General features: G+C 38.3%; 2 protein-coding genes across 2 annotated transcripts in view; one reads left to right on the forward strand and one right to left on the reverse strand.

Annotated features, from left to right (window-relative positions):
• vps52 (VPS52 subunit of GARP complex) overlaps positions 1-698 on the forward strand; it is a 10012-nt gene extending 9314 nt beyond the window's left edge. Inside the window, exons 19-20 of the mRNA XM_053685829.1 lie at positions 1-15; positions 97-698. The exon at positions 1-15 is cut by the window's left edge and continues 104 nt beyond it. Coding sequence (XP_053541804.1) covers positions 1-15; positions 97-243 — 162 coding nt within the window. The 3' untranslated portion in view covers positions 244-698. The remainder of the gene's footprint in view (positions 16-96) is intronic.
• Positions 699-8167: 7469 nt separating this feature from the next.
• On the reverse strand, positions 8168-23199 carry LOC108274896 (uncharacterized). Its single transcript, XM_053685868.1, has 5 exons — positions 18680-23199; positions 18036-18389; positions 12800-12952; positions 11984-12039; positions 8168-9553 (listed from the first exon to the last, which is right to left on the reverse strand). Exons 1-5 carry the CDS (start codon positions 18720-18722, stop codon positions 9431-9433), a joined length of 729 nt encoding a protein of 242 aa, XP_053541843.1. The 5' UTR covers positions 18723-23199; the 3' UTR covers positions 8168-9430.
• Positions 23200-24340: the final 1141 nt, after the last annotated feature.

Below are 24340 nucleotides of genomic sequence, written 5' to 3' on the forward strand. Positions count from 1 at the left end.
ACCAGCATCATCCAGGTACGCTCACTTTCCTCGACCAGCCTCTTTGTCTTTTCTTCTTTCTCTTTTTCTGTTTCTATTAATGCGTGTGTCCACCAGGGGGCGCTGACTCAGCTCATCCAGTACTACCACGGCTTCCACAAGATCCTGTCCCAGCCGACGTTCCGCAGCCTGGCCGTGCGCTCCGAGCTCATCAACCTGCACCACCTCATGGTGGAGGTCAAGAAACACAAACCAAACTTTTAACTCACACACACACCTGCTGGAGAGAAGAACAGGAAGACCAGCGCTGATTAAACACCTCACTTTCAGTGGAGGACACTTTCAGTTCTGAGATTTCCTTTCCCTGTATGTTTTGTTCTGTTTCCCAAAACTGGTGTTCTGGAGAATGTAAATACGATATACAGTGTATGAACACAGTTATAAATGTGTTACGTTAATGGAAGAGGGACCACGTTGTAAATATTTAATTTATCTGAACTGCTGTGTCGTCTTGATGATTAATGCCTGATGTGTTCGACCAGACGATATTGGTATTTCATGACGGACATCTTACGGTTACAGATACTGGGTTTAAACAAATTTGACATTTCATTCATTTTTAAATGTGAATTCTAAAGCTTAAATCTAATAGTCTGATTGGCTGTGACACCCAGTTTCAGTGTATTAGAAGAATAAAAACGCATCTCTGTACGATTTCAGGAACTGTCTGATTAGGGTTGTCAGATTTTGAGAAATGAAAAAAAAAGGCTAACGTTATTAATGAGCAGGATTTTTATCTCCGATGCAGACTGTACTGTAAAACTACTTCTGTATGTCTGTGGAAACACGAAGGTGGATATTGTTCATTTGATTTCAGAAAACCACTGAAGCAGATCCCTGCTCAAAACAAAATGATAGAAACTGTTACAGAACTTTTAATGGTTATAATGGGAATTGTATTGGTTTTAATGCTAACTATACTGTAGTGGTCCTTGTGGGTCTCTACTGATGTGTTGGGTTATATTGGTTGTATATTTACTCTAGTGGGAACCAATACAAACCATTAAATCCTAATAGAATAGGGCCCAAAACACAATACATTTCTTAATGGTTCTTAATGGTCTGTTTAGTGGAAACCATTAGAATGTCTTTAATGGTTTATAATGTTTTTTTTTTCAACAAGGTTATTTAAGGGTGTGGTGTTTATGGAAGCATGTTGTTGATATTTATACATCATGTTCATATTAAATTGCATAAATGTGGATTATTTCAAGCATCAGTGACGGCATAATACAGAAATCTAACTTGTGTTTATCTAAAGTTAAAAACAAACAAACAAACAAAACAATGTTTTAGTACCCTTTAGTTTTGCTCCTGTTGTGCTGACCAATGAAAAAGCAGCACTACAGCCTGCCCCGCTCTGATTGGATGACAGCTTCAGTACACTGTGGGAAAAAAGTTAGGAAGAAAAAATATTCGGGGTTTAATCCGAATTCTATCCTTCAGTGGAGATGTGTCAGAGCCCCTTGTGTGATTCAGGTGATACTTCACAGAGAATTAGTTCTTATTCGGATTCTGGTTGTTTATTTTTACTCTCTCCTAAAACACGGTACACTGTGTCTCCATTCACCACAGAAACATCACTTCACTGAGGGACAGCAGCGCGCGAGGACCGCTCGAGCCCTGAACCTCTGCGTTACTAGGCAACACGCGCGCCCGCGAAACTGAGAGAGAGAGATTGAGATTTTGATTGATTGATTGATTGATTGCTGTGGTAAAATGTCTCTTTTGCAGTAGTTTATTCACAAAGTGGTTGATTGTATTTCTTAATCGTGTTGTTCTCACGCGGGAAGAAAAGAAGTAAGTAATTATTATTATTAATAATAATAAAGTTAATTGAACTGTATAGTTCATTTAGCCTTAGAGAGTTTTAGTGAGCTAGCATTAGCGAGCTAATACATCGGTGAGCTAATGACCTAACTAACCCATGAACCAATCCTGAGGTAAAAAAGAAGAAAAAAGGCATTTCATATAATATGTACACAGGACTCTGAAGTTTGATCAAAAGTTTGGAGTGAGATTATCTGTTAGTGGAGAAGACACTCGGCCCACACAGTTCTCTCAAGTTTTTGCTAGCAGTTGAAATTTTCCTATTGTTCATAACTGAACAGCACAAATAGAAATGATAACAATTGTTAAATCTGACAAAAGACAGACAATTTCATCCAAGTAAAATAAATAGTTTTATATATTTAAAAAATACAATCAAAAATTAAAAAGGAATTTGACCCCAAACGATCCAACTGAACAGCAGTGCTCAATATACATACTGTACACATACAGTAGGATTACAGAACTTGCCCTGTGTGTGTGTGTGTGTGTGTGTGTGTACATTTCATTTTATGAATGGTGTTTTGTGTTGTAAGTGTTTATTGCACATTTTGATGCCTTGATGTCAGGGTTAAGGGCTCCCACTTAAAGCACTGTGGCTCAAGGCCAGCCATTTTCACCATCATGATGGATGATATCGTTCAGTCCAGAGCCAAACTGTTCTTAGTTTTGGTTTTGTTCAAACCCACCATGAAGAACTCTCTCTGCATCTGCATTCGAGTGAGAAAGAACTAAAACCAGTTTGACAATCTTAGACAACCTTCTAAATCTGCTCAAACGAGTCACTTTTAAAAAATGAACCAAGGAAGCCTACTCACTCTCTTAATTTTTTATTTAAAAAAAAATTAATGTTAAATGTCAAAGGATGTAGAATATCCCTTACCCAAAACTTCCCTCCCTATACCTGCGCCTCGTCCTTTAATTACAGTATCAGTATCAACTTTTCACCTGCTGTGACCCTGACTGTTAGATCATGTGACATCACACTGTACTGCAACATCTACCAGCACTGATATGGTCTGGTGTTTATGATGTTCCTGAATCACGTACAGAGAGAGGTGTGTAAACCCAGGAGGCTTAGCCTCTCTATCAGACTGTGTGAGAAAATGCTAAACTGAAGTAAAAGAACAGCATTTTGATTGTTACATCGTGCTAATCTTTGGGATGGGAAGTCTTGTTTTGTGTGTATTGTGCCATGTTTTGTGTGCAGGTCCGAACTTCCTCCCAGAGTTTCTTGCCTGCCCTAGCCTGCCTCGCTCCTGCCTCCCATGATGACATCACTCAAAGGTGACCATATTTAAAGAGGAAGAGGTGCAGAGCAAGAGGAGGATGTTGGAGGTGGTGACCTGTAATGTGATATGAGGAGATTGTGTTTGGTTTGTGTTGCTTGCTCTTGTGGCTATAGTATTCTTGTTCTGACTGCTGTTCTGGTTCTGACTGTGAGTTTGATTATCCCTGTACCTGTTTAAGTGTATATATTTACCACTGTATATATTTTTCACTTGGTTTACCAGCAGTAGGGGTGTGGCTGCCATTTCTGTTGGGAGTGGGGTCCTTTTTGTCTCTGTTTTTGGATTAGGGAGCTGGGAAGTACATTTGTATTTTTGTTGTGTTTTTTATTTTAGATAAACAAGCTCTCTAAACCAAGAACTCTTTTATTTATTATTTTGGCCTTGGCCCACCCTGAAGATATGCCTGGTGTGTTCTATGTACAGTTGTGTGTGTGTGTCTATAATATATCTAAAATTTGTTGATTTGTACACTATACCACACCTTCACTGAAAAATGTTTGTGTCTGTCATTCCTGGCTTCCATTATCTAGAGGTATTTCCCTTTGAACTGTGAGATCAACCTAGACTGGGTTGTAACATCATAGTCTGGTCTTGTGGAGTCGATTACATGATAGTTTTTTAAAATGGAGGGTGATTTTAATAAATGCAGTCCATGTGGATTCATATTCCAGGATTTCAGTCTATATAAAGTTTTGCTTTTCCTATTTTCATAAGAAATGGAAAATTCTGTAATGTGATCATTGTATTCTAGAGTACAATGTTTTGCAGCCATGATAGCTCTAGTGAAGCTGCCTGTACTTCATTAAAGGTTGTTGTTTTATTTTAGATCCAGACTTTGTGCTTTGGGTTTAATGAGAAATGGCAGTTTCCAGCCACAACCTACACAGTTCACTCTTTTCCTGTTCTGCATTCATGACTCACTGTGGTTTTGTTTCAAGTGTGATGAAGGGCATCAGGGACTGTGCAGTGCTGGATGCCTCTCATTTCTATCTGCTCGTTCTCATGCTTAAAGTCGGTGTCCTCTACAAACGAGGTGAAAGGGGAAGGACTAAGGTTAAAGGCTCAAGTGTACGTGAGATTAGAATGCATTTTCATACAAAAGTAATCTATTTCTTTGACACATAATTTAGAATTTTAAATGTCATACTAATATAAATGAATAGTGTGTATATATATATATATATATATATATATATATATATATATATATATATATATATATATATATATATATATAAAATTAAGTTTTCACATACCACACTGCAAATGTTTTTATTTATTTTATAAAGTTCACCAGGTATAAAATAACTTAATTAACAACTGCTATCTATCTATCTCTGGTAATTGTAAATAGTTTGCTGCAGCAGTTGGGTTGGCTGTTTGTTTGGTTGGTTTAATTAAAAAAAATTTTTTTTTAATCCAATTTACCAGGGTAGAAAAACACTTGCATCTATATATAAATAATCTCTCAATCATTCCTAATGCAATGCATCCTGTTAACATAGTTGTGTAGTATTTATTCCTATGAACAAATAATCAGCACAATTCAGCATCTGAAATAAAACCTACTATTCTGTCTGGCAAATTACTGCTACCATAAATAACCTTTGAAACCTGCACTAGTATAAGGTGTGAAGAAGCCTAACTGAGGTGTAATGGAAAGAGTATCTTTCAGACTGTGTTTGACCACACTTCTCTTTATTCTCGCTTTGGGGAAAAACCATAACACACTTCTGTGTCTGCTGATTTTAATAACCACAAATGCTGCACATGAAAATGACCCCCACATTCATAAACAATAGATCTGTTACTAACCCCATTTCCATAAAAGTTGCAATAAAAACAAAAATCTGTGATTTGTCAAGTCTCCTGAAACTTAAATTAACTCACAAAAGTACAAATAAAAGATATTCAATGTTTTCACTGACCAACTTCATTGTATTTTGTAAACAAATGTAGAATTCAAAAAGTTGGGACAGAGGCATGTTTACCACTGTGTTACATCACCCTTCCTTTTAATGACACTTTTTAATCATTTGGGAACTGAGGATAATTGTTGCAGCTTTGCAAGTGGAATTTTTGCCCATTCTTGCTTGATACAAAACTTCAGCTGCTCAACAGTTTCTAGTCACCATTGTCTGATTCTCCTCTACATGATGGGCCATAGGAGACAGATCTATAATACTGGATCATTTTCCTCAAGAAATAAATGACCAAGTATAATATTTTTGTCTTATTTGTTTAATTAGATTCTCTTTGTCTACTTTTATGGTTTGTGTGAAAATCTGATGATGTTTTGGGTCATTTTTATGCGGAAATATAGAAAATTCTAAAGGGTTCACAAACTTACAAGCACCACTGTAGATAAAATCCTTGCATTATGGCATAATGAATAATCATGAACAACAGTGTGTTCAGACTCTAGTTTCAAGCCTTGCAGTATGCCTTGTTTAGTTATGTAACTAGAGGACACCTAGAACAATGTGTGTTATGTTGGGGGGAGGGGGGATGCATGTTAGGGGAAGCTGCTGAATGCTTGCAGTACGTAACCACAGCCCTGCTAATCAGTCTGATGGCGGGGGGCTGTGAAAAACTCAGAGGATACAGAGGAAAAAAATGATCGCCGCTCGTTAAACCACGCCAGCAGTGTTTAGTCACACCCAGAAGTCTGACCGTATAATGGCAGGTGAGATCCAGCAGTCAATCAGAACAGCAAGAGAATGAGAAAGTCATATCTAAAAATATAATAAACAAATCAGAGAATTGGGAGAATAGCATACAGTATCATATTCAGAGTTCTTCAGTTGTCCCTCTGGGGAAACCTATAACACATCGATTCATGTTCCTTTGATGACGTGTAATGCCCCAGTAGATTTTGCAGAGAAGCAGCCTTTAGGATCAGGTACCCAGCTGTAGTTGATTTGCTGTGCAGTGTGTGTGGTTGTTAACACCACCAACAGATTTGACAAAAAAAATAATTGCTTGTTCTTCTTTGTGGTTTTGTGCACTGATCATGGAAACAAACCTTCCTCAGGACCAAGGTAATATCTGTTTTATTGCGTTTTGCCTAGTGAATGCTAAAGTTTGCCCAAAATTCAATAAAAATGGAATAAACTGTTTTGTGTTCAACATTCATCACCCCCAAGGTCCTCACAGTTATCAGAAAGACTAGATAACAAATAACTATGTGCTTAATTAATGTGGTTAACTAACACCCATATGCTAACTGCATGAGAACATTAAATATATTCTAATGATTTGCTTTAAAAATTAATTTTAGTAAGAAGAAATAAAAAAAATTGGGTAATCAGGTTGTACTTTCAAAGTCAATATTCAGGATTCCTTTATAGCTACACAATGGTGTTGGTGATACTTGGGTTTGGTACAGCTCAATATTCAACAATGAAGTAAACAATAAAGTGTTGGACAAAACAACATGTGCAAGACACCAGAGATGCAACTATGTTCTTAATAACACAGCTGAGTGCTACAGCCATGGTATCGAGGACTGTCAAATCAGTGAAATAAAGAAAATAGAATGAGAGAACATTTCTCCTTTGCATGAACTTTAGTAAACTGAGACAGTGCCGCTTCCTGTAGAGCATGTGGCTTCTAGAATATTCCAAGTAATTAAATAGTGTAAGTAGTAATATGTAAATTTTCCTTTAACCACAATGGACAAATTGTTGAAAAGGATTTTTATGCAGGAGAAATTAAATGAAGTTAAAAGAATGTGATTTTTGAAGTATTTGAATGATAATATTTCAGGGTAAAGTGTAGTTATAGTGTGCTGGGACAGGCAAAAAGCTGTAGGTTTTATGATTTAGCTGAAGCATGCATACAGGTTGTTATGAAGTTCACTTTATCAGTGTGTAAGATGAATTTTAAAATTAATTTACATGCATACTTGAAAATGTAATCACTAAGAAACAAAAGACCCCAATCATGGAATCAAGCATGAGAGTCATATACAGCGCCCTCCATTAATATTGGCACCCTTGGTAAATATGAGCAAAGAAGGCTGTGAAAAATTGTCTTTACTGTTTAACCTTTTGATCTTTTCTTTAAAAAAAAACTCACAAAAATACTCTGCTCTCATGGACATCAAATAATTGCAAACACAACACGGGTTAATAAAAAAATCTTTGTTAAATATAGGTGTGCAACAGTTATTGGCACCCCTATGAATTCATAAAAGAAAATATATTTGAAGTATATTCCCATTGATATTTTACATTTTTAATACACCTGGTTCACTAGGAGGAAATTTTTCAACCATGATATGCTTGTATATGTGTGCAACAATTATTGGCACCCTTTTAGTCAATGCTTTGTGCTACCTCCCTTTGCCAAGATAACAGCTCTGAGTCTTCTCCTATAACGCCTGATGAGGTTGGAGAATACATGGCGAGGGATCTGAGAGCGTTCCTCCATACAGAACCTCTCCAGATCCTTCACATTTGGAGATCCATGCTGATGGACTCTCCTCTTCAGTTCACCACACAGGGTTTCTATGGGGTTCAGGTCAGGGGACTGGGATGGTCATGGCAGGACCTTGATATAATATAATAGAAGATATAAAAATATAATTGGGAATATACTTCAAATATACTTTTCTCATATGAATTCATAGGGTTGACAAATTTAACAAAGATATTTTTTTGATAAACATGTGCTTGGTGAGTTGAGGCCTGTCTTTCCTCCATGAAACTGGTTGATAATTTCCTGCACAGTGGCATAGAAACTCTGTGGACACAGGTGTCATGTGGTTCCATAACCATCTTAAATTTGGCTGTCATAGAGCCTGTCAGGTTACTCAAGCTGACAGAGCACAACCAGACATCTCCATTTTGTGTGTGTGTGTGTGTGTGTGTGTGTGTGTGTGTGTGTGTGTGTGTGTGTGTGTGTGTGTGTGTGTGTGTGTGTGTGTGAGAGAGCTGTCCCTGTCTTCTATCTGTTTGGTTTAATGTGAAGAGTAGTTTTTTTTTTTTTTTTTTAAAGTGTTCTCTGTCAGTCACCCATATCTTCTTTTGTCTTTATGGCTTCATTTTCAATAGCTAATAGAGCTGTCTTCATGTTTCCCCAGAAAAAAAGCAGATGAGTCAATTGACATATGAATCTGGAATATCAACAGAAGCATCTATGGTTTGAATTTTCCAGTAGTAACCGAACCCCTGGAAGCTCTGTCACCTTCCCCCATCTCACTTTAATAATCTCTTGTCAATGTAAGTTTGACTTGACCTACATTAGACAAGGATATCAGTTAATTATTTTTATTAGTGAAGCCATTGAAAATTTTAGCCAGAAATAACCGAAAATGGCACTCTTTTTAGTCAAAACGAAAAAAAAAAATCTTTATTTCATCTATCAAAAATAATTAATTTAAATTATTTACTGTCATTTTAAAAACAGTTGAGGCACATAAAGATCACTTATCATTATGGCAGTTTTTTTGCAAGTATTTGACAGAATTCTGAGAACACTTTGCCCAGTTGTGCGTTATTTCCTGTTCAGGCCTTGTGGTTATCAACATAACCTACAGATGTAGTATTGAGCTTTCCTGAGATAATTACAAGACTTTAAGAAGTTTATAGTTTGAGTTTGCATGAGTGATAATAGACATGGGTACAGGAAAGATCTATGAGATGAACCAGTATTAACAATCTGTTAGGTTTACATGGTCGATTGATTGTGTGAACATATACAACATGTAATATGAAGACAGGGCACTAGGAATTATACATACAGAAAAATGAGAGGCACTTTTGCTGTACATGGGAGTGTTGTATACATAAACTATGTTCCAAACCACATACTACTGTACTAAATAGTATTTCAGTGTAATGTCAGTTTGGATGCAGACCTGGGTTCTCTATGAATGTGTGTGTACTTTGCTTTTTGCAGATGTGCGAGTAATCCGTGTGGTGTAGACAGAAGGTTGTGCTGTGTCTATCACAGAATGTTAAATTCACAAATCTTACATCCAGCAAATTAAATTTAACAGCACCCTTGTATGATGTAATATTTTCCCGTACACTGATGTATGAGGTGAAAGACACCTTTCTCTTTGTTTCAGGCCACTTCTTGTATACGTGTAGCTCTTGGTGATATTTATTTTAATTAATTCCAAATATTTAGTCCAGAACAGTTCATATTAAAGAATTCACTGTCAAATAAATAACCAATTTAAAACAAATGAAGAGATCCAGAGGGAACAGCACAAGTTTATGATGTAATATTAAATTTGTGACACCTTGTGCTGGTCAGTGTCACCGAGGCTGTGAGGCGACTGTTGCGTAGGTCACACTGTCCGAATCTGATGCTGTGTTTTTCTTAGCAGCTGCTCTGGACCTTATTTTGTACTGGATGCTGGCATAATGAATATTTTCTTCCTGTAGAGAGAGAGGGAGGACCATCACATTACACCATGAAACAACTGCCCTTCCATTTCTCCTCCAAACAGTGAAAACCAACACAACTGAATCCCTAAATATACAGCGTTGTACAGATATACATCTATATTGAGTATATTATGAGGCTTGTTTTGTTACAGCCTTATTCCCAAATGGATTAAATTCATTATATTCCTCAAAATTCTACAAACAACACCCTATAATGACAATGTGAAAGAAGTTTGTTTGAAATCTTTGCAAATTTATTAAAAATAAAATAAAAAATAAAAAAGCACATGTACATAAGTGTTCACAGCCTTTGTATAATACTTTGTTGAAGCAGCTTTGGCACCAATTACAGCCTCAAGTCTTTTTGAGAATGATGCTACAAGCTTTGCACACCTATTTTTGGGCAGTTTCTCCCATTCTTCTTTGCAGGACCTCTCAAGCTCCATCAGGTTGGATGGGGAGCGTCGGTGCACAGCCATTTTCAGATCTCTCCAGAGATGTTCAATCGGGTTCAAGTGTGGGCTCTGGCTGGGACACTCAAGGACATTCACAGAGTTGTCCTGTCGCCACTCCTTCGTTATCTTGGCTGTGTGCTTAGGATCGTTGTCCTGTTGGAAGATGAACTTTCACCCCAGTCTGAGGTCCAGAGCGCTCTGGAGCAGGTTTTCATCAAGGATGTCTCTGTACATTGCTGCATTCATCTTTCCCTCAATCCTGACTAGTCTCCCAGTTCCTGCCGCTGAAAAACATCCCCTCAGCATGTTGCTGCCACCACCATGCTTCACTGTAGGGATGGTATTGGCCAGGTGACGAGTGGTGCCTGGTTTCCTCCAGACATGACGCTTGCCATTCAGGCCAAAGAGTTCAATCTTTGTTTCATCAGACCAGAGAATTGTTTCTCATGGTCGAGAGCCCTTCAGGTGCCTTTTGGCAAACTCCAGGCAGGCTGTCATTTGCCTTTTACTGAGGAGTGGCTTCCGTCTGGCCACTCTACCATACAGGCCTGATTGATGGAGTTCTGCAGAGAATATCCTGGAAGGTTCTCCTCTCTCCACAGAGACACGCTGGAGCTCTTTCAGAGTGACCATTGGGTTTTTGGTCAGCCCCCTGACTAAGGTCCTTCTCCTCCGATCGCTCAGTCCATTTACGGATGATGGAGGCCACTGTGCTCACTGGGACCTTCAGTGCTGCAGAAATGTTTCTGTACCCTTCCCCAGATCTGTGCCTCGATACAATCCTTTCTCGGACGTCTACAGACAATTCCTTGGACTTCATGGCTTGGTTTGTGCTCTGACATGCATTGTTAACTGTGGGACCTTATATAGACATATAGATGTGTGCCTGTCCAAATCATGTCCAATCAACTGAATTTACCACAGGTGGACTCCAGTAAACTTGTAGAAACATCTCAAGGATGATCAGTGGAAACAGGATGCACCTGAGCTCAATTTTGAGTGTCATGGCAAAGGCTGTGAATACTTATGTACATGTGCTTTTTTTGTTTTTTATTTTTAATAAATTTGCAAAGATTTCAAACAAACTTCACGCTGTCATTATGGGGTATTGTTTGTAGAATTTTGAGGAAAATAATGAGTTTAATCCATTTTGGAACAAGACTGTAACATCACAAAATGTGGAAAAAGTGAAGCGCTGTGAATACTTTCCGGATGCACTGTATTATGAGGCTTGTTTTGTGACGTTAGTGTGTACTGTGTACTTGTACATGACCTGAACTGTCCTGTGTAGTGAGAATAAAAAGTGAAGCTATTTATGTTTTATTAAAATTCAGTTATATATTTATTTACAGTTTATTAAAATAATTTTTAAAATGTAGTTAAAATGCAGCTATACAAGTGCATGAAGTAACTGATGCTGAATTTCACTCTCTCCTTGGTGTCATAATATTACAGGCTTTTTCTACAGTAGCATGCTAAATCTATAATTAAAACATGTTAAAATGCATTTTTAAAGGAATTTGAAAGTAACCTGCATCACGCCATTTTTTTTGTCTCTTCCTTTGAAATGAGGCTTGTTTTGTGATTTGGTGGAAAAACACAACAAAACATTAAACAGCTAAATTTCATTTGAAACTTTTCTGAGAAATGCAGATTAGATTAATATGCAAATGAAACACTCCTGAACCCTACATGTGTGTTCCTTTCCCCTGGGAAATTGGTATCGCGTGAACTACATTTGCACATTAGACCACAGCAGGCACTTATTTAACACTAACCCATATTTCCAATCAGATGTATAGCTTTTTACATTTATTAATACATTTAAAATAATAATAATAATAAAAAAAAAAACTTGGAATCTTTTAGAAAGGCTCTTTTACTCTATTTTTTTGGTATTACTTAAACAAAAGTTGATATAGAAACAGCGATGAATAAAACTGTAATAAAATAACGTCTTTGGTACCTTTTCAGTGGAGTCTGTGGTGTTACTGCAGCTGTTGCCTGACAATACTGACTTTCCTGAAATGGAAAAGAATTAAATTTGTTTAAAAAATATATACATACAAAAAAAATTAACTAAGAAATTAAGGAAATAACAAAATTCATACTATTTTTTATTGGTTCATATTTCAGTGTTAGTTTACCTAGTTTACCTAACACATGGTAAATGGTCTGTACTTATTTTATAGCACTTTTTCAACCTTAGCAATTCCAAAGTGTTACACTGGTTCTCATTCACCCATTTTCTTTCACACCCCAATGGTAGCAATTGACCTAACACATAACATAGTTTACCTAACACAAAGTTCTGTGAGAAAAGAAGGCTGTGGCTCACTCAACTCAACTTAGTTTACTTATATAGCACATTTGACCAAAGTGCTTATATAACAAGTTGACCAAAGTGCTGCACAACCAGAACATCAAAGAACAGTAGCCTGGTTGCAGCATTCTGCACAAGCTGTAGGTGAGACAGTTTCCGCTGACAGAGTCCTGCATAAGGAGAGTTGTCATAATCTAAATCTAGATGTAATAAAAGCATGAACAATTATCTCTAAATTTTTAAAAGGTTGTAGCTTAGAAATCATCCTAAGTTGATGGAAGCTACATTTAACAACAGAATTGATCTGTTTATCAAAGCTAAGGGTTGAGTCAATTATCACACCAAGATTTCTCACACTGTCTTTCACAGTTATATAAAGGAATAATATTTTAAATTATTCTTTTACAGCTTATGGAAAAACGATGCCCAATTAAAAATGGTCTGGATAAATAACTGCACCTTTGATTTTGCAGCAGAACACACACATGCAGATGATGTTTATTAGGATGGAGACCAGACACACAGACATTATAATCCGGAGCGCTGCTCCTGTAGACTGCTGGGTATTTCGATCATCAGTTGAGTTACAAGACACACAATGTTGTTGGTCAGCTGAAATACACAAACACAGAGTGACAGAGATCAGTGTAGTGCAGAGAAAAACATCTGTACGATTCAAAATGAAGCACTCTGATTCACTCACTGACACTGAATTAAAAACAGTCATATAACATTTATCCATTTCCCCTTTCAGCATCACACACCATGATTCAGCTGTTTAACTTGAACACGACTTTTACAACAAAAAAATCATAGTAGTTTTAATTAAAATTGTAACTCCTTTTTAAGTAATAGTCATTTTTATTAAAATATTAAATCAAAGCTATGTCTTTTTTCACATGTACTATATTTTAAATTTGCTCTCAATTTTTGGGGACTTTATTGTTGTCTTTATCCATGCCCTGTTTCTTTGAGGTATAAATATGAGGTTATACTTGTGTTATCAATCAGTAATCAGAAAACCAGCGGAAACTGAATGCAAAAGAAACATGGTCACTAACTTGCACAATTCTGGTAATACACAGAAAAATACATCAATAATTTGTTTTTGCATTGATTATTTATAAACACTGATCTGATCTTCATCTACACCACAATTATAGACAAACACAATGTGACTAAACTAATCATACACAAACAGCAGATCTTCAAGTGTCTATTGAGCATGTTGAGTATTATTCACAGTGCAGGCTGCAAAAAGTAAGTGAACCCTTGAATTTAATAAGTTGTAGATCCTGCTTTAGCAGCAATAACCTCCACCATATTCATCCTGTACCTGCGTATAAGACTGACATTGTGCAGAGGAATTTTGGACTGTTCCTCCTTACAAAACTGTTTCAGTTTATCAATATTTATCAAGCAGTCCTCTTCAGGTCACATCACAGCATCACAATGGGGTTAAGATCAGGACTCTGACTCGACCATTCCAAAACATACATTTTCTTCCTTTTCAGACTTTGTTTTGGACATCAGTGGTTTCCTTTGTGGTTTCCTTCCATTAACACCATTGTTGTTCAGTGTTTTCCTGATAGTGGACACATGAACTTTCAAAGTTTGGAGAGTTTTCTGCAGGTCTTCTGCTATTACCCTTGGGTTCTTCTTCACTTCCTTTAGGATTTCACTTCCTTTAGGCCCGTGGTGGTCTGCAGGACGCCTGTTCATAGGGAGAGTAGAACAGTCCTGAATTTCCTCCATTTATACTTGATATTTTGTCTTATTGTGGATTGATGAAGAACAGGAGTTTAGAAATGTTTTTCAGCCTTTTCCAGCTTTGTGCATCTCTATAATGTGTCTTTTACGGTGCTGTGAACGTTGATGGGATGGAGACATGGTTCACACTAATCAGCTGTTCTCAAGAAGAACAGATTTGTCAGTAACTGGAATTTGTGTCTTTATTTAAAGGGTAAAGCACCTGTACACCCCACACCTCCAATCTCATCTCCTCAATTTAAACATCTGACTCCAATTAGCTTTTGGAGAAGTTGTTAGTGCAGGGGTTCACTTACTTTTTCCAGCCTGCACTGTGAATTATTTCTCAGTATGCTCGATAAACTCCTGAAAACTAATACTACATGTGTGTTATTAGTTTAATCAAACTGTGTTTGTCTATAATTCTGACTCAGATAAAGATCAGATCACATTATATCAGTAATCAGTGCACAAACCCTGGTAACTTCAAAGGGTTCACAAACCCTATTCACAAGACAATATTCAATTCAGTTTTATTTGTATAGCGCTTTTTACAATAGACATTGTCTCAAAGCAGCTTTACAGAAATATCAACATGGTATACAGATATTAAAGGAGCAAATTTATCCCAACTGAGCAAGACACTGAGTGGCGACGGTGGCGAGGAAAAACTCCCTAAGATGTTTTAAGAGGAAGAAACCTTGAGAGGAACCCGACTCAGAAGGAACCCGTCCTCATCTGGGTAACATCAGATAGTGTGAAAAAGTTCATTATGGATTTATATGAAGTCTGTATGGCGTTAGGAGCAGCCGTAGTCCCAGCAGTCTGGAATTAGAGAAGATTTGAGCTCCATCCAGAGGCAGAAAGGATCTGGATCTCTAGTATCTCCATAAATTCGTGTGGGGCTCGGTGAAAGGAGAGAGGGAGAAAAAAGATAATTATGACTGCGAAGTAGTAGAACAGAATCTAGTCAGGGTAGGCTTGAGTAAACAAATACGTTTTAAGCCTAGACTTAAACACTGAGACTGTGTCTGAGTCCCGAACACTAATAGGAAGACTGTTCCATAACTGTGGGGCTCTATAAGAGAAAGCTCTTCCCCCTGCTGTAGCCTTCACTATTCCAGGTACCGTCAGATAGCCTGCATCTTTTGATCTAAGTAGGCGTGGCGGATCATATAAAACCAAAAGGTCGCTTAGATATTGTGGCGCGAGACCATTTAGTGCTTTATAGGTCAATAATAGTATTTTAAAGTTAATGCGAGATTTTACTGGGAGCCAATGCAGTGTTGATAATATCGGTGTGATATGGTCGTATCTTCTAGTTCTAGTTAGGACTCTAGCAGCTGCATTCTGGACTAACTGGAGCTTATTTATATTCCTACTGGAACATCCAGACAGTATGGCATTACAGTAATCTAATCTAGAGGTGACGAATGCATGAACTAGTATTTCCGCATCATGTAGTGACAATATGTTTCTTATTTTAGAAATATTTCTGAGATGAAAGAAGGCTATCCTAGTAATATTATCTACATGAGCATCAAATGATAGGCTGGAGTCAATAATCTCTCCAAGGTCTTTAACTGCTGCACATGATGAAACAGAAAGACCATCCAGAGTAACCATGTGATCAGAAAGATTACTTCTAGCTACACGTGGGCCTAATAAAAGTATTTCTGTTTTATCAGAATTAAGTAGAAGGAAGTTAATTAACATCCAATGTCTAATGTCCTTTACACAATCCTCAACTTTATTAAGCTGCTGTCTGTCCTCTGGCTTCGCTGAAACATACAGCTGTGTATCATCAGCATAACAGTGGAAGCTAATTCCATGTTTACGAATAATTTGACCTAGGGGTAGCATATATAAAGTAAAGAGCAGTGGGCCTAAAACAGAACCCTGTGGAACTCCAAAAGTAACCTCAGTACGCATGGAGAATTCACCATTTACATCTACGAACTGATAACGATCGGTCAGATAAGACCTGAGCCAGGAGAGGACTGTTCCCTTAATACGAACAACATTTTCTAATCTATCAAGGAGAATAGTGTGACCTATAGAATCAAAAGCTGCACTAAGGTCGAGTAACACAAGCAGCGAGACACAACCCTGATCAGAGGTCAGTAGAAGGTCATTTACTACTTTAACTAACGCTGTCTCTGTGCTATGATGAGGTCTAAATCCTGACTGATACATTTCATGAATGTTATTCCTATCTAAGTACGAGCATAACTGCTTTGCTACAACCTTTTCTAAAATCTTAGAGATGAAGGGGAGATTTGATATTGGTCCATAGCTGGACAATTGAGACGGGTCAAGATCAGGTTTTTTAATCAAGGGTTTAATAACTGATAATTTAAGTGATTTAGGTACATAGCCAGTGCTTAGGGAAGAATTGATTATATTTAGAAGTGGTTCAGTTACTCCTGGACAAATCTGTTTAAACAAACATGTAGGTACGGGATCTAGTATGCAAGTTGATGAATTGGCTGAAGAGATTAATGTAGCTAGTTTGGTCTCTCTAAGCGGAGCAAAACACTCTAAACATTGATCTGATATTGCTACATTGTCATGTAATGGGTTTGTTACAGTACTGTCCGGTTTTAATTTAATGGCCTGTATTTCACGTCTAATATTTTCAACCTTATCATTGAAAAATGTCATGAAATCTTCACTGCTATGTAATGATTGAGTGTTTCTCTCTGTAGTGGTTTTATTCCTAGTTAATTTTGCTACTGTGTTGAAAAGGAATCTAGAATTGTTTTTGTTGTCTCCTATTAAGGTGGAGAAATAGATTTTTCTAGCATCGCCAAGAGATTTCCTATATTTCAGTAGGCTCTCCTTCCATGCTGTTTGAAATACCACCACTTTGGTTTGACGCCATTTACATTCTAATTGTCGAGTTGTCTGTTTTAAGGTTCGCGTTTGATCGTTATACCAGGGTGCTAATTTTTTCTCTCTAATTATTTTTCTTTTGAGTGGAGCCACTCTATCTAGCGTGTAGCGGAGTGTTGACTCCAAGCTTTCAGTCACCTGATGGAGTTCTGTGTGATCTGACGGTGATCCAAATCTAACTGATGTTTCTGCGAGGGTATTTATGAAGCTCGGTGCAGTAGCTGATGTGTAGGTACGTTTTACGCGGTAGCGAGACGAGGTGGAAATATTATGATCAATACGTATTATGAACGAGATAAGATAATGGACTGAGACAACTTCAGACTGCGGAAAAATGATAATATTTTCTATACTTAGTCCGTATGTTAGTATGAGGTCAAGAGTGTGACCACCATTATGAGTAGGCCTGATTACGTTCTGATTAATCCCTACTGAATCTAAGATGGACACAACCGCTAATCTTAGAGGGTCTTCCAGGTTATCAAAATGAATATTAAAGTCTCCGACGATTAATGCTTTATCTACAGACACAACCAGGTTTGAGACAAAGTCTGCAAATTCACTGAGAAATTCAGTATATGGCCTGGGGGTCTGTAAATAATAATTAGAGGAATTGACTCATTTTTTTCAATAAACTTAAATCTGCTATTTAAATATTCATCTGCCGAAAAAATGATCAGCTGATCATCTTGAGTGAGAAGTGTCTGTTCAATAAACCTTTCAAACTAACAATTCAAGAAATTTACTGTCTCCTTAGTCTTTAATTTAATTACACTTTTCCATCAGGTGGAAGGAAATCTCCAAAATAAATAAACCGAGACACACACACACACACACACACACACACACACACACACAGAGAGAGAGAGGGGGGGGGGGGGGGGGGGGCTGATAATCAGAATTGGTGAAAAGCCTACATATTTATGTTTTGTTAAATGTATTTTATTCTAAAACCTTGATGAAAATTAAGTTATATGATGCAACACTAAACAAATATATAAATATACATAAAGACAGCATTAGTCAGATTAAATAAAGTATTGGCACCCACCTGTAAAGTCCAGTTTGATGAGTTTCCCAAACTGAATGTGTTTTGTGTTGTTTCGACCTCCACAGAAATAAAATCCCAGATCTGTCTCTCTAACTCCAATAATCACTAAACTGACTGAACTGCTGCTTTCTGTCATATCAAAGTGACTCTTGTTCACATTATAACGGAGGGAAAAGGTTTTCTTCAGCTTTAATTTGTCAGCAGATATCAGCAGCTTCACCTCCTCAGATCTCAGTCGATACCACGATATCTCAGAATAATTAGTGATGTTACAGAGCAGGGTGATGTTCTCTCCAGGAGGGACAGATAAATGATCAGTTGAAGCGATCTCAAGGAGACACGGTGTAAAGAAACCTGTAAGAATACCACTACATTAAGAGAACAGATACATCAATCAGTGAGTCCACATTTAGCGACTGCTTCAGTTCAGAGTTTACTCAAAATCACAAGATTTGGTTTGAAACTGTTACACTGACATTAAAAACTGCTTTCAGATACATTTCTGTTCAGACTGTTATATGACTGCATTCTATCCCTAGATATACTACAGACTAATAACCTCAATAAAGTCCTGAACACCAGTTACTCTAATGACAGTTATTTATAATTTACTCCTATCTGGTATTTTGCATATATAAACTCACCAAACAGCAGCTGTAGTGTAAAAAGATCCAGGAGATGGGCCATTCCTTGCTGAGATGCTACAGAGGCCTACAAGCTAGTGCTGCTTTTTAAATTGCTTTATTTGAAACCTCTCTGTTCCTACTGTGTGTCTTGAGTTCCTGTTTAGCTGCCAGCCCCTACATCCTGTTTTGTTAAGTGTCCAGTAAGCGGCTGATCACTAGTCCTATTTTAATTCTCAGACAGAGACCCAGCCTCTTTGTTACATTAATCAGTTCATCACTTTACTTAATAAAAAAAAAGTTAATGAACAAGTTAATCATTTTGCTTACTCTTGTGGAACAGTTGGGACAGAACAGTCATGTGCACAGAGAAATATAAGCAGGTGTAAAGACATTAGCACTGGTGTCCAAAGTTATTGTATGAAAAAAAGACTGATGGAAAAATTGTGCAAGAATAACAGTAAATCTTTGTGGGACACTGGCACACAGAGGCTCTCTTTACATGCAAACATGTTCAGCAATGTGAATGAATTCATTCCATTTACAGATTCCATATGAACAGTTTATACTGTACGTATTAGCATCAAAGTCTCACAAAAATTCATACATTTAGTACTAAAGAACCAGCTAGCATATTTATAAATCTAGTATGAGTTCTACCTGTGATTCACACTTATTGTACGATCACGTAGAGTATGCATATGACCAGTGGTGTTAGAAGGGTATATCACTGGGGGCTACAGAGGAGCACAGCCCCGAATACATTTTATCCTGGAAAAAGCTGTAGTTAATGTAGTGCACCAGGAGGATTTCCAGAAAGCTGTCTGACCAAACGTTAAATTTTAACATTGAACTGTAAGTTGATTTACCTCAGCATGTCATATCCAGAGTTATCAGTTGCAGAAGAGATGATTAATATTTTGGTAATCAAGCTCAATCAGGTCACGATTACCTTTAAAAACCCATCTTCAGTGGAGCACAGATAAAAGGATTCACCATGGGCGTGGAAATGAATAAGAGACGCTTTTCACTCCAGCTGAACAACCACTTCTAATAAAAAAATACAAAGTTAAAATAACATTATTGTGAATGAAGCAACATCTCTGCAATTAACAAAGCTCGAGAAGAAAAATAAATATGTAAGAACATACAGTCCCTACTGAAAGTATTGGAACAGCATGGCCAATTCTATTGTTAAGACATTTGGGTTTAAGAGCAAAAGATTTATAAGAGACGACAGAATTTCAGCTTTAATTTTTTCTGATATTTACATCTAGATGTGTTAAACAACTTATAACATGGCACCTTTTGTTTGAACCCACCCATTTGTTGTATGTGATCAAATATATTGGAACCTGTGACTGGTAGGTGTTTCTTGTTGCCCAGGTGTGTCTTGTTAAATTGATTATTTAAATAATTAATAGCTCTGAATGTTTACTCTTGATTAGATCCCTGGGTTTTACCTGTGAAGAACGCATTTCTTGTTAAAAAGGATAAACCAACATGAAGATCAGAGATCAGTCACAGGTTCCATGTGAGAAAAACACACCATTTTGAAGCTGAGAAAAGAGGGAAAATCTATCAGAGCCATTCCACGAGCATTGGGTATAGCCAATACAACAATTAGGAATGTCCTGAAAAAGAAAGAAACTACTAGTGTAATTTGGAGGTGGGGCGTGGACGAGCGATGGTTTGTGAATGGGGGTGGAGCCAGAGAAAGTGAGTGGTAAGGAATGTTCTCTGTAGCAGTGAAACGAGGCAAGATTAAGAGGGAGAGACACACATGCCTTGAGAGGGAGAGAGGGAGAGAGAGAGAGAGAGAGAGAGAGAGAGAGAGAGATCCACCAGCATGATGTGTGTGTTTGTGTGTGCATGCATGTGTTAACAAGGAAAGAAAAAGAACGCTGAAAAGCAGGAAAAGAAAAAAGGAGCACAATAAACAGTCGAGTTGACTGAAGACTGCCTCCGCCTTCCTTCTCCTCGACTTAAAGTTCATCACATGTACTAAAAACCAGACATGGAACGGGTCAACCAAGGAAAACAGCAGCTGATGACAGAAACGTTGTGAGAGCTATGAAGAAAAATTAAAAAACAACAGTTAGTGACATCACCAGTAACCTTCAAAGGGCAGGGGTGAAGATATCACAATCCACTATTTGAAGAAGACTTGAGAGCAGAAATATAGAGGCCATACCACAAGATGCAGACCACTCATCAACAGTAAGAATCAGAAACCCAGACTGGAATTCACAAAAAAATACAGAGACGATCCACAAAGGTTCTGGAACAAGATGAACCTCTACCAAAGTGATGGAAAGGCCAAACTGTGGAGAAAGAAAGGATCTGCTCATGATCCAGAACATACAAGCTCATCTGTGACACATGGTGGAGGTAGTGTCATGGCTTGGGCTTGCATGGCTGCTTCTGGAACATTCTCACTAATCTTTATTGATGATGAACTCATGATGGAGCAGCAGATTGACTTCAGAAGTTTACAGGAACATTCTGACATTTTACAGAGAAATGCCTCCAGATGAATCAGGAGGAACTTCATCATGCAGCAAGACAACAATCCAAAACACACTTCCACCTCAACACAGGACTTCATCAGGGGGAAAGTGGAAGGTTTTAGACTGGACAAGTCCATCACCAGACCTTCACCCAACTGATCAGCATCTCACCTCCTGAAGAGGAGACTGAAGAGAGAAACCCCCCGAAACACACAACTACTGAAAGAAGCTGCAGGAAAAACCTAGAAAAGCTTCACAGAAGAAAATTCAACAGTTTGGTGATGTCAGTGGGTCACCGGCTTGATGCAGTTATTGCAATAAGGGATATGCAACCAAATATTAAGTGTAATTTACTTTAAGACCATTACTTTTGCTCAGCTAGAAATTGGGTGGTCTGCCACAAAAGGTGCCATGTTCTAAGTTGTTTAACACGTCTAGAAGGTAAACACCAGGAAATGAAAACTGAAATTCAGATCTATCATCTCATTCATCTTTTGATCTCAATGTCTTCAATATATAGCAAAAAATATATAGAACTTGTCATTCCAATATTTTTTATAGAAGGACTGAATAATTTAAAAAATAAATAATAAAAAAGACAATTTTGTAATTGGACTCATTTAAGGTCAGTGAGTCTTTCTGAAAGAAGAGAAGAGAAGCATGCTGCTGCTGCAAAGGGTACAGAAGGAGGAACGTCTGTAACAGATATAGGTGGTGGTGCTGGGTAGGAGGAGAGTAGGAAGCAAAATTCTGCAAAACAGAAGTTACAGTGCAAGCATGCAAATACAGCATATAATAACAATAAACTGGAATCAACTAAACATTTTAAGCAGCTTGCACCAGGTTCCCCTGCCCCTTACACACAGTGGAGCATTTTGGTTACAAAACATAACTTTGTGCTCGTGCAGCACTGTTTGATCTCCGCGGTGTTTAATATGAAATGCCCCCTGCCATAAAGGACTTTATTCCTCCATCACGTGATGATTTCGCCTCCATCTGATGGTGACTGAGGTCATGTTGGGAATTAAAGTTAACGTTGACAGAAAGTAAACTTAGGAAAGGTGACTCTGGATATTAGGCTAAAGCTAGCGTGCATATGACGTCATGCGCCATTGACTAGGATGTGGTATATGATGTGATATACTTCCGGTTAGTTAAAAAAAATGCTAGTGTTCCATTTGAGATGATATTACCTTTCTAAAAGTCATACACTAGATGGTAGAGTACACAGTGTATAGCAGGGGTGGACAAAAAAAAAGTTAAAACCTTTATAGATTAACAGGCAAAACTCACAGTACATGTGCAGGAGATAGGTGTGTCAAATGTTGATAAGGAGGTTAGCCTAACCTGGTGCTGTCTCAGCGGCCGTGCATGCTATAGATAATGAATGGTAAATTAGTGAAATAAAGGGATGCGGAGACATCTAGTGGCGGTAAAGAGAGTTAGAGTGAGTAAGACAAATCTGAATTAACCAAATAGAGAGAGCAAATATGTCATGCCAACTCTTCATTGTTCACTCTTGAGACTGACCTCCTTTATTGCTTGGGCTTAGCTTTGTAATAAAGTTCTTCCTGATTCTAAGAAGTTTGGAGGAAGTTCCTTCAGGGCACATAGAACGATAAAATGATAGAAATGGACCAATCATAAAGCCTTTAGAAACTTTCTTAGTCAGTTAAGAGGGGACACTGGGTGTGAGGTGGGAATATACCATCCTAAGATTACATTCGGAAGTATGTGGCAACCTGAAGTGTCACTGAGGAAGCGGCACCCTTTGAGCTAACGCTATTACATTAATTTCTTCTAATCTCTATACCTTAAAAATTATTTACCTTACGTTATACAAATATAACTGACACTACTTTAGACAAAACAATCGTAACGTTGCGCTGTCGCTAAATTTGATCTGTTTTTTACAAACATCCGCGACTAGCTTGTAGCCTGTAGCCCGCTAGCATCACCTATCGCTAGCCTTGTTTACGTTTCACATTTCTCATTTACCGCTGTTCTGTTTAAAAAACAAATATGTCTGCTGTCTCTCCGGTTTTGAGTGCAAATGAGGACTCGCTCGAGCTTCACATGGTGCGGCTGGAACTGGAGGATGTGGTGAAGCAGATCCGCGGCCTACTCGACAAGCAGGCCCAGCTGCTGGAGCGACAAGCTGCGCTGGAGACATCTTGTGCCTCTGCCCACATATCCAAGGTAAGCACACAGCGTGGTATTTCCACTCCCAGCCCCTCTACGCCGTGTGTTTCTCTGTGCAGGGACCGTGCACCTAGGACTTTCCCAGCCGTGGTCTCCATCATGCCGGCGCCAACACACCTCGGACCTTGGGTGAACCAGCGGCGGAAGGCACGGGCTGGACCCTCTCCACCTCCGGTGTTCGAGATTCCAACCAGGAACTGCTTCGCCCCTCTCCGTCAGACCAGACCCAACGCTGTGATCGTCGGGGACGCCATTGTGCGGAACGTCCGTGTAGCCTCATCTAAAGGTAAGGTGCGTACACACTGTTTTTCTAGTGCTTGTGTCCTTGCTGTCGCTGCGCAGGTATCCGGGATCCTGAAGAAGGACGAGTGCATTGGAGCGGTTGTGCTGCACACGGGGACGAACGACACCAGGCTGCGGCAGACGGAGGTTCTGAAGAGGGACTTCTCCAGCCTGATCGAGACGGTACGAGGCAGATCACCCACCGCGAAGATCATCGTCTCTGGACCTCTTCCCACATACAGACGTGGAGCAGAAAAGTTCAGTAGACTTCTAGCATTAAATGATTGGTTAGTCTCTTGGTGTAATGAGCAGAATCTGGTGTTTGTCAATAACTGGAATCTGTTCTGGGAGCGTCCTAGGTTGTTTCGTCCTGATGGCCTGCACCCCAGCAGCCTTGGAGCAGAACTGCTGTCAGACAACATCTCCAAGGCGCTACACTCCAAGTGACTGCCTACCGTAAGTACATCTTCCAATAATAACAACATTCAGTATAATCAATGTTCAATTAAAAATCCGGCACCGGTAATACATACTATAGAGACTGTGTCTGTTCCCTGAGCTATACAAATATATAGAAAATCTCAGAAAGTCTATCTTCGTAACCTAATTAACATAAAATTAAATCATATTGAATGCACAGCCAGCACTTTTGATCTGAAGCTAGGACTATTAAACATTAGATCTCTTG

Source organism: Ictalurus punctatus, chromosome 14 (genome assembly GCF_001660625.3).
Source record: "Ictalurus punctatus breed USDA103 chromosome 14, Coco_2.0, whole genome shotgun sequence".
NCBI lineage: Eukaryota > Metazoa > Chordata > Actinopteri > Siluriformes > Ictaluridae > Ictalurus > Ictalurus punctatus.

Coding starts and splice junctions, on each gene's coding strand:
- LOC108274896 (XM_053685868.1), bottom strand. CDS start 18,722: ATGGCCCATCTCCTGGATCTTTTTACACTACAGCTGCTGTTTG. Junction 18,390..18,679: donor TACACTACAGCTGCTGTTTG/GTGAGTTTATAT, acceptor GTATTCTTACAG/GTTTCTTTACACCGTGTCTC. Junction 9,554..11,983: donor CCACAGACTCCACTGAAAAG/GTACCAAAGACG, acceptor CTCTCTCTACAG/GAAGAAAATATTCATTATGC.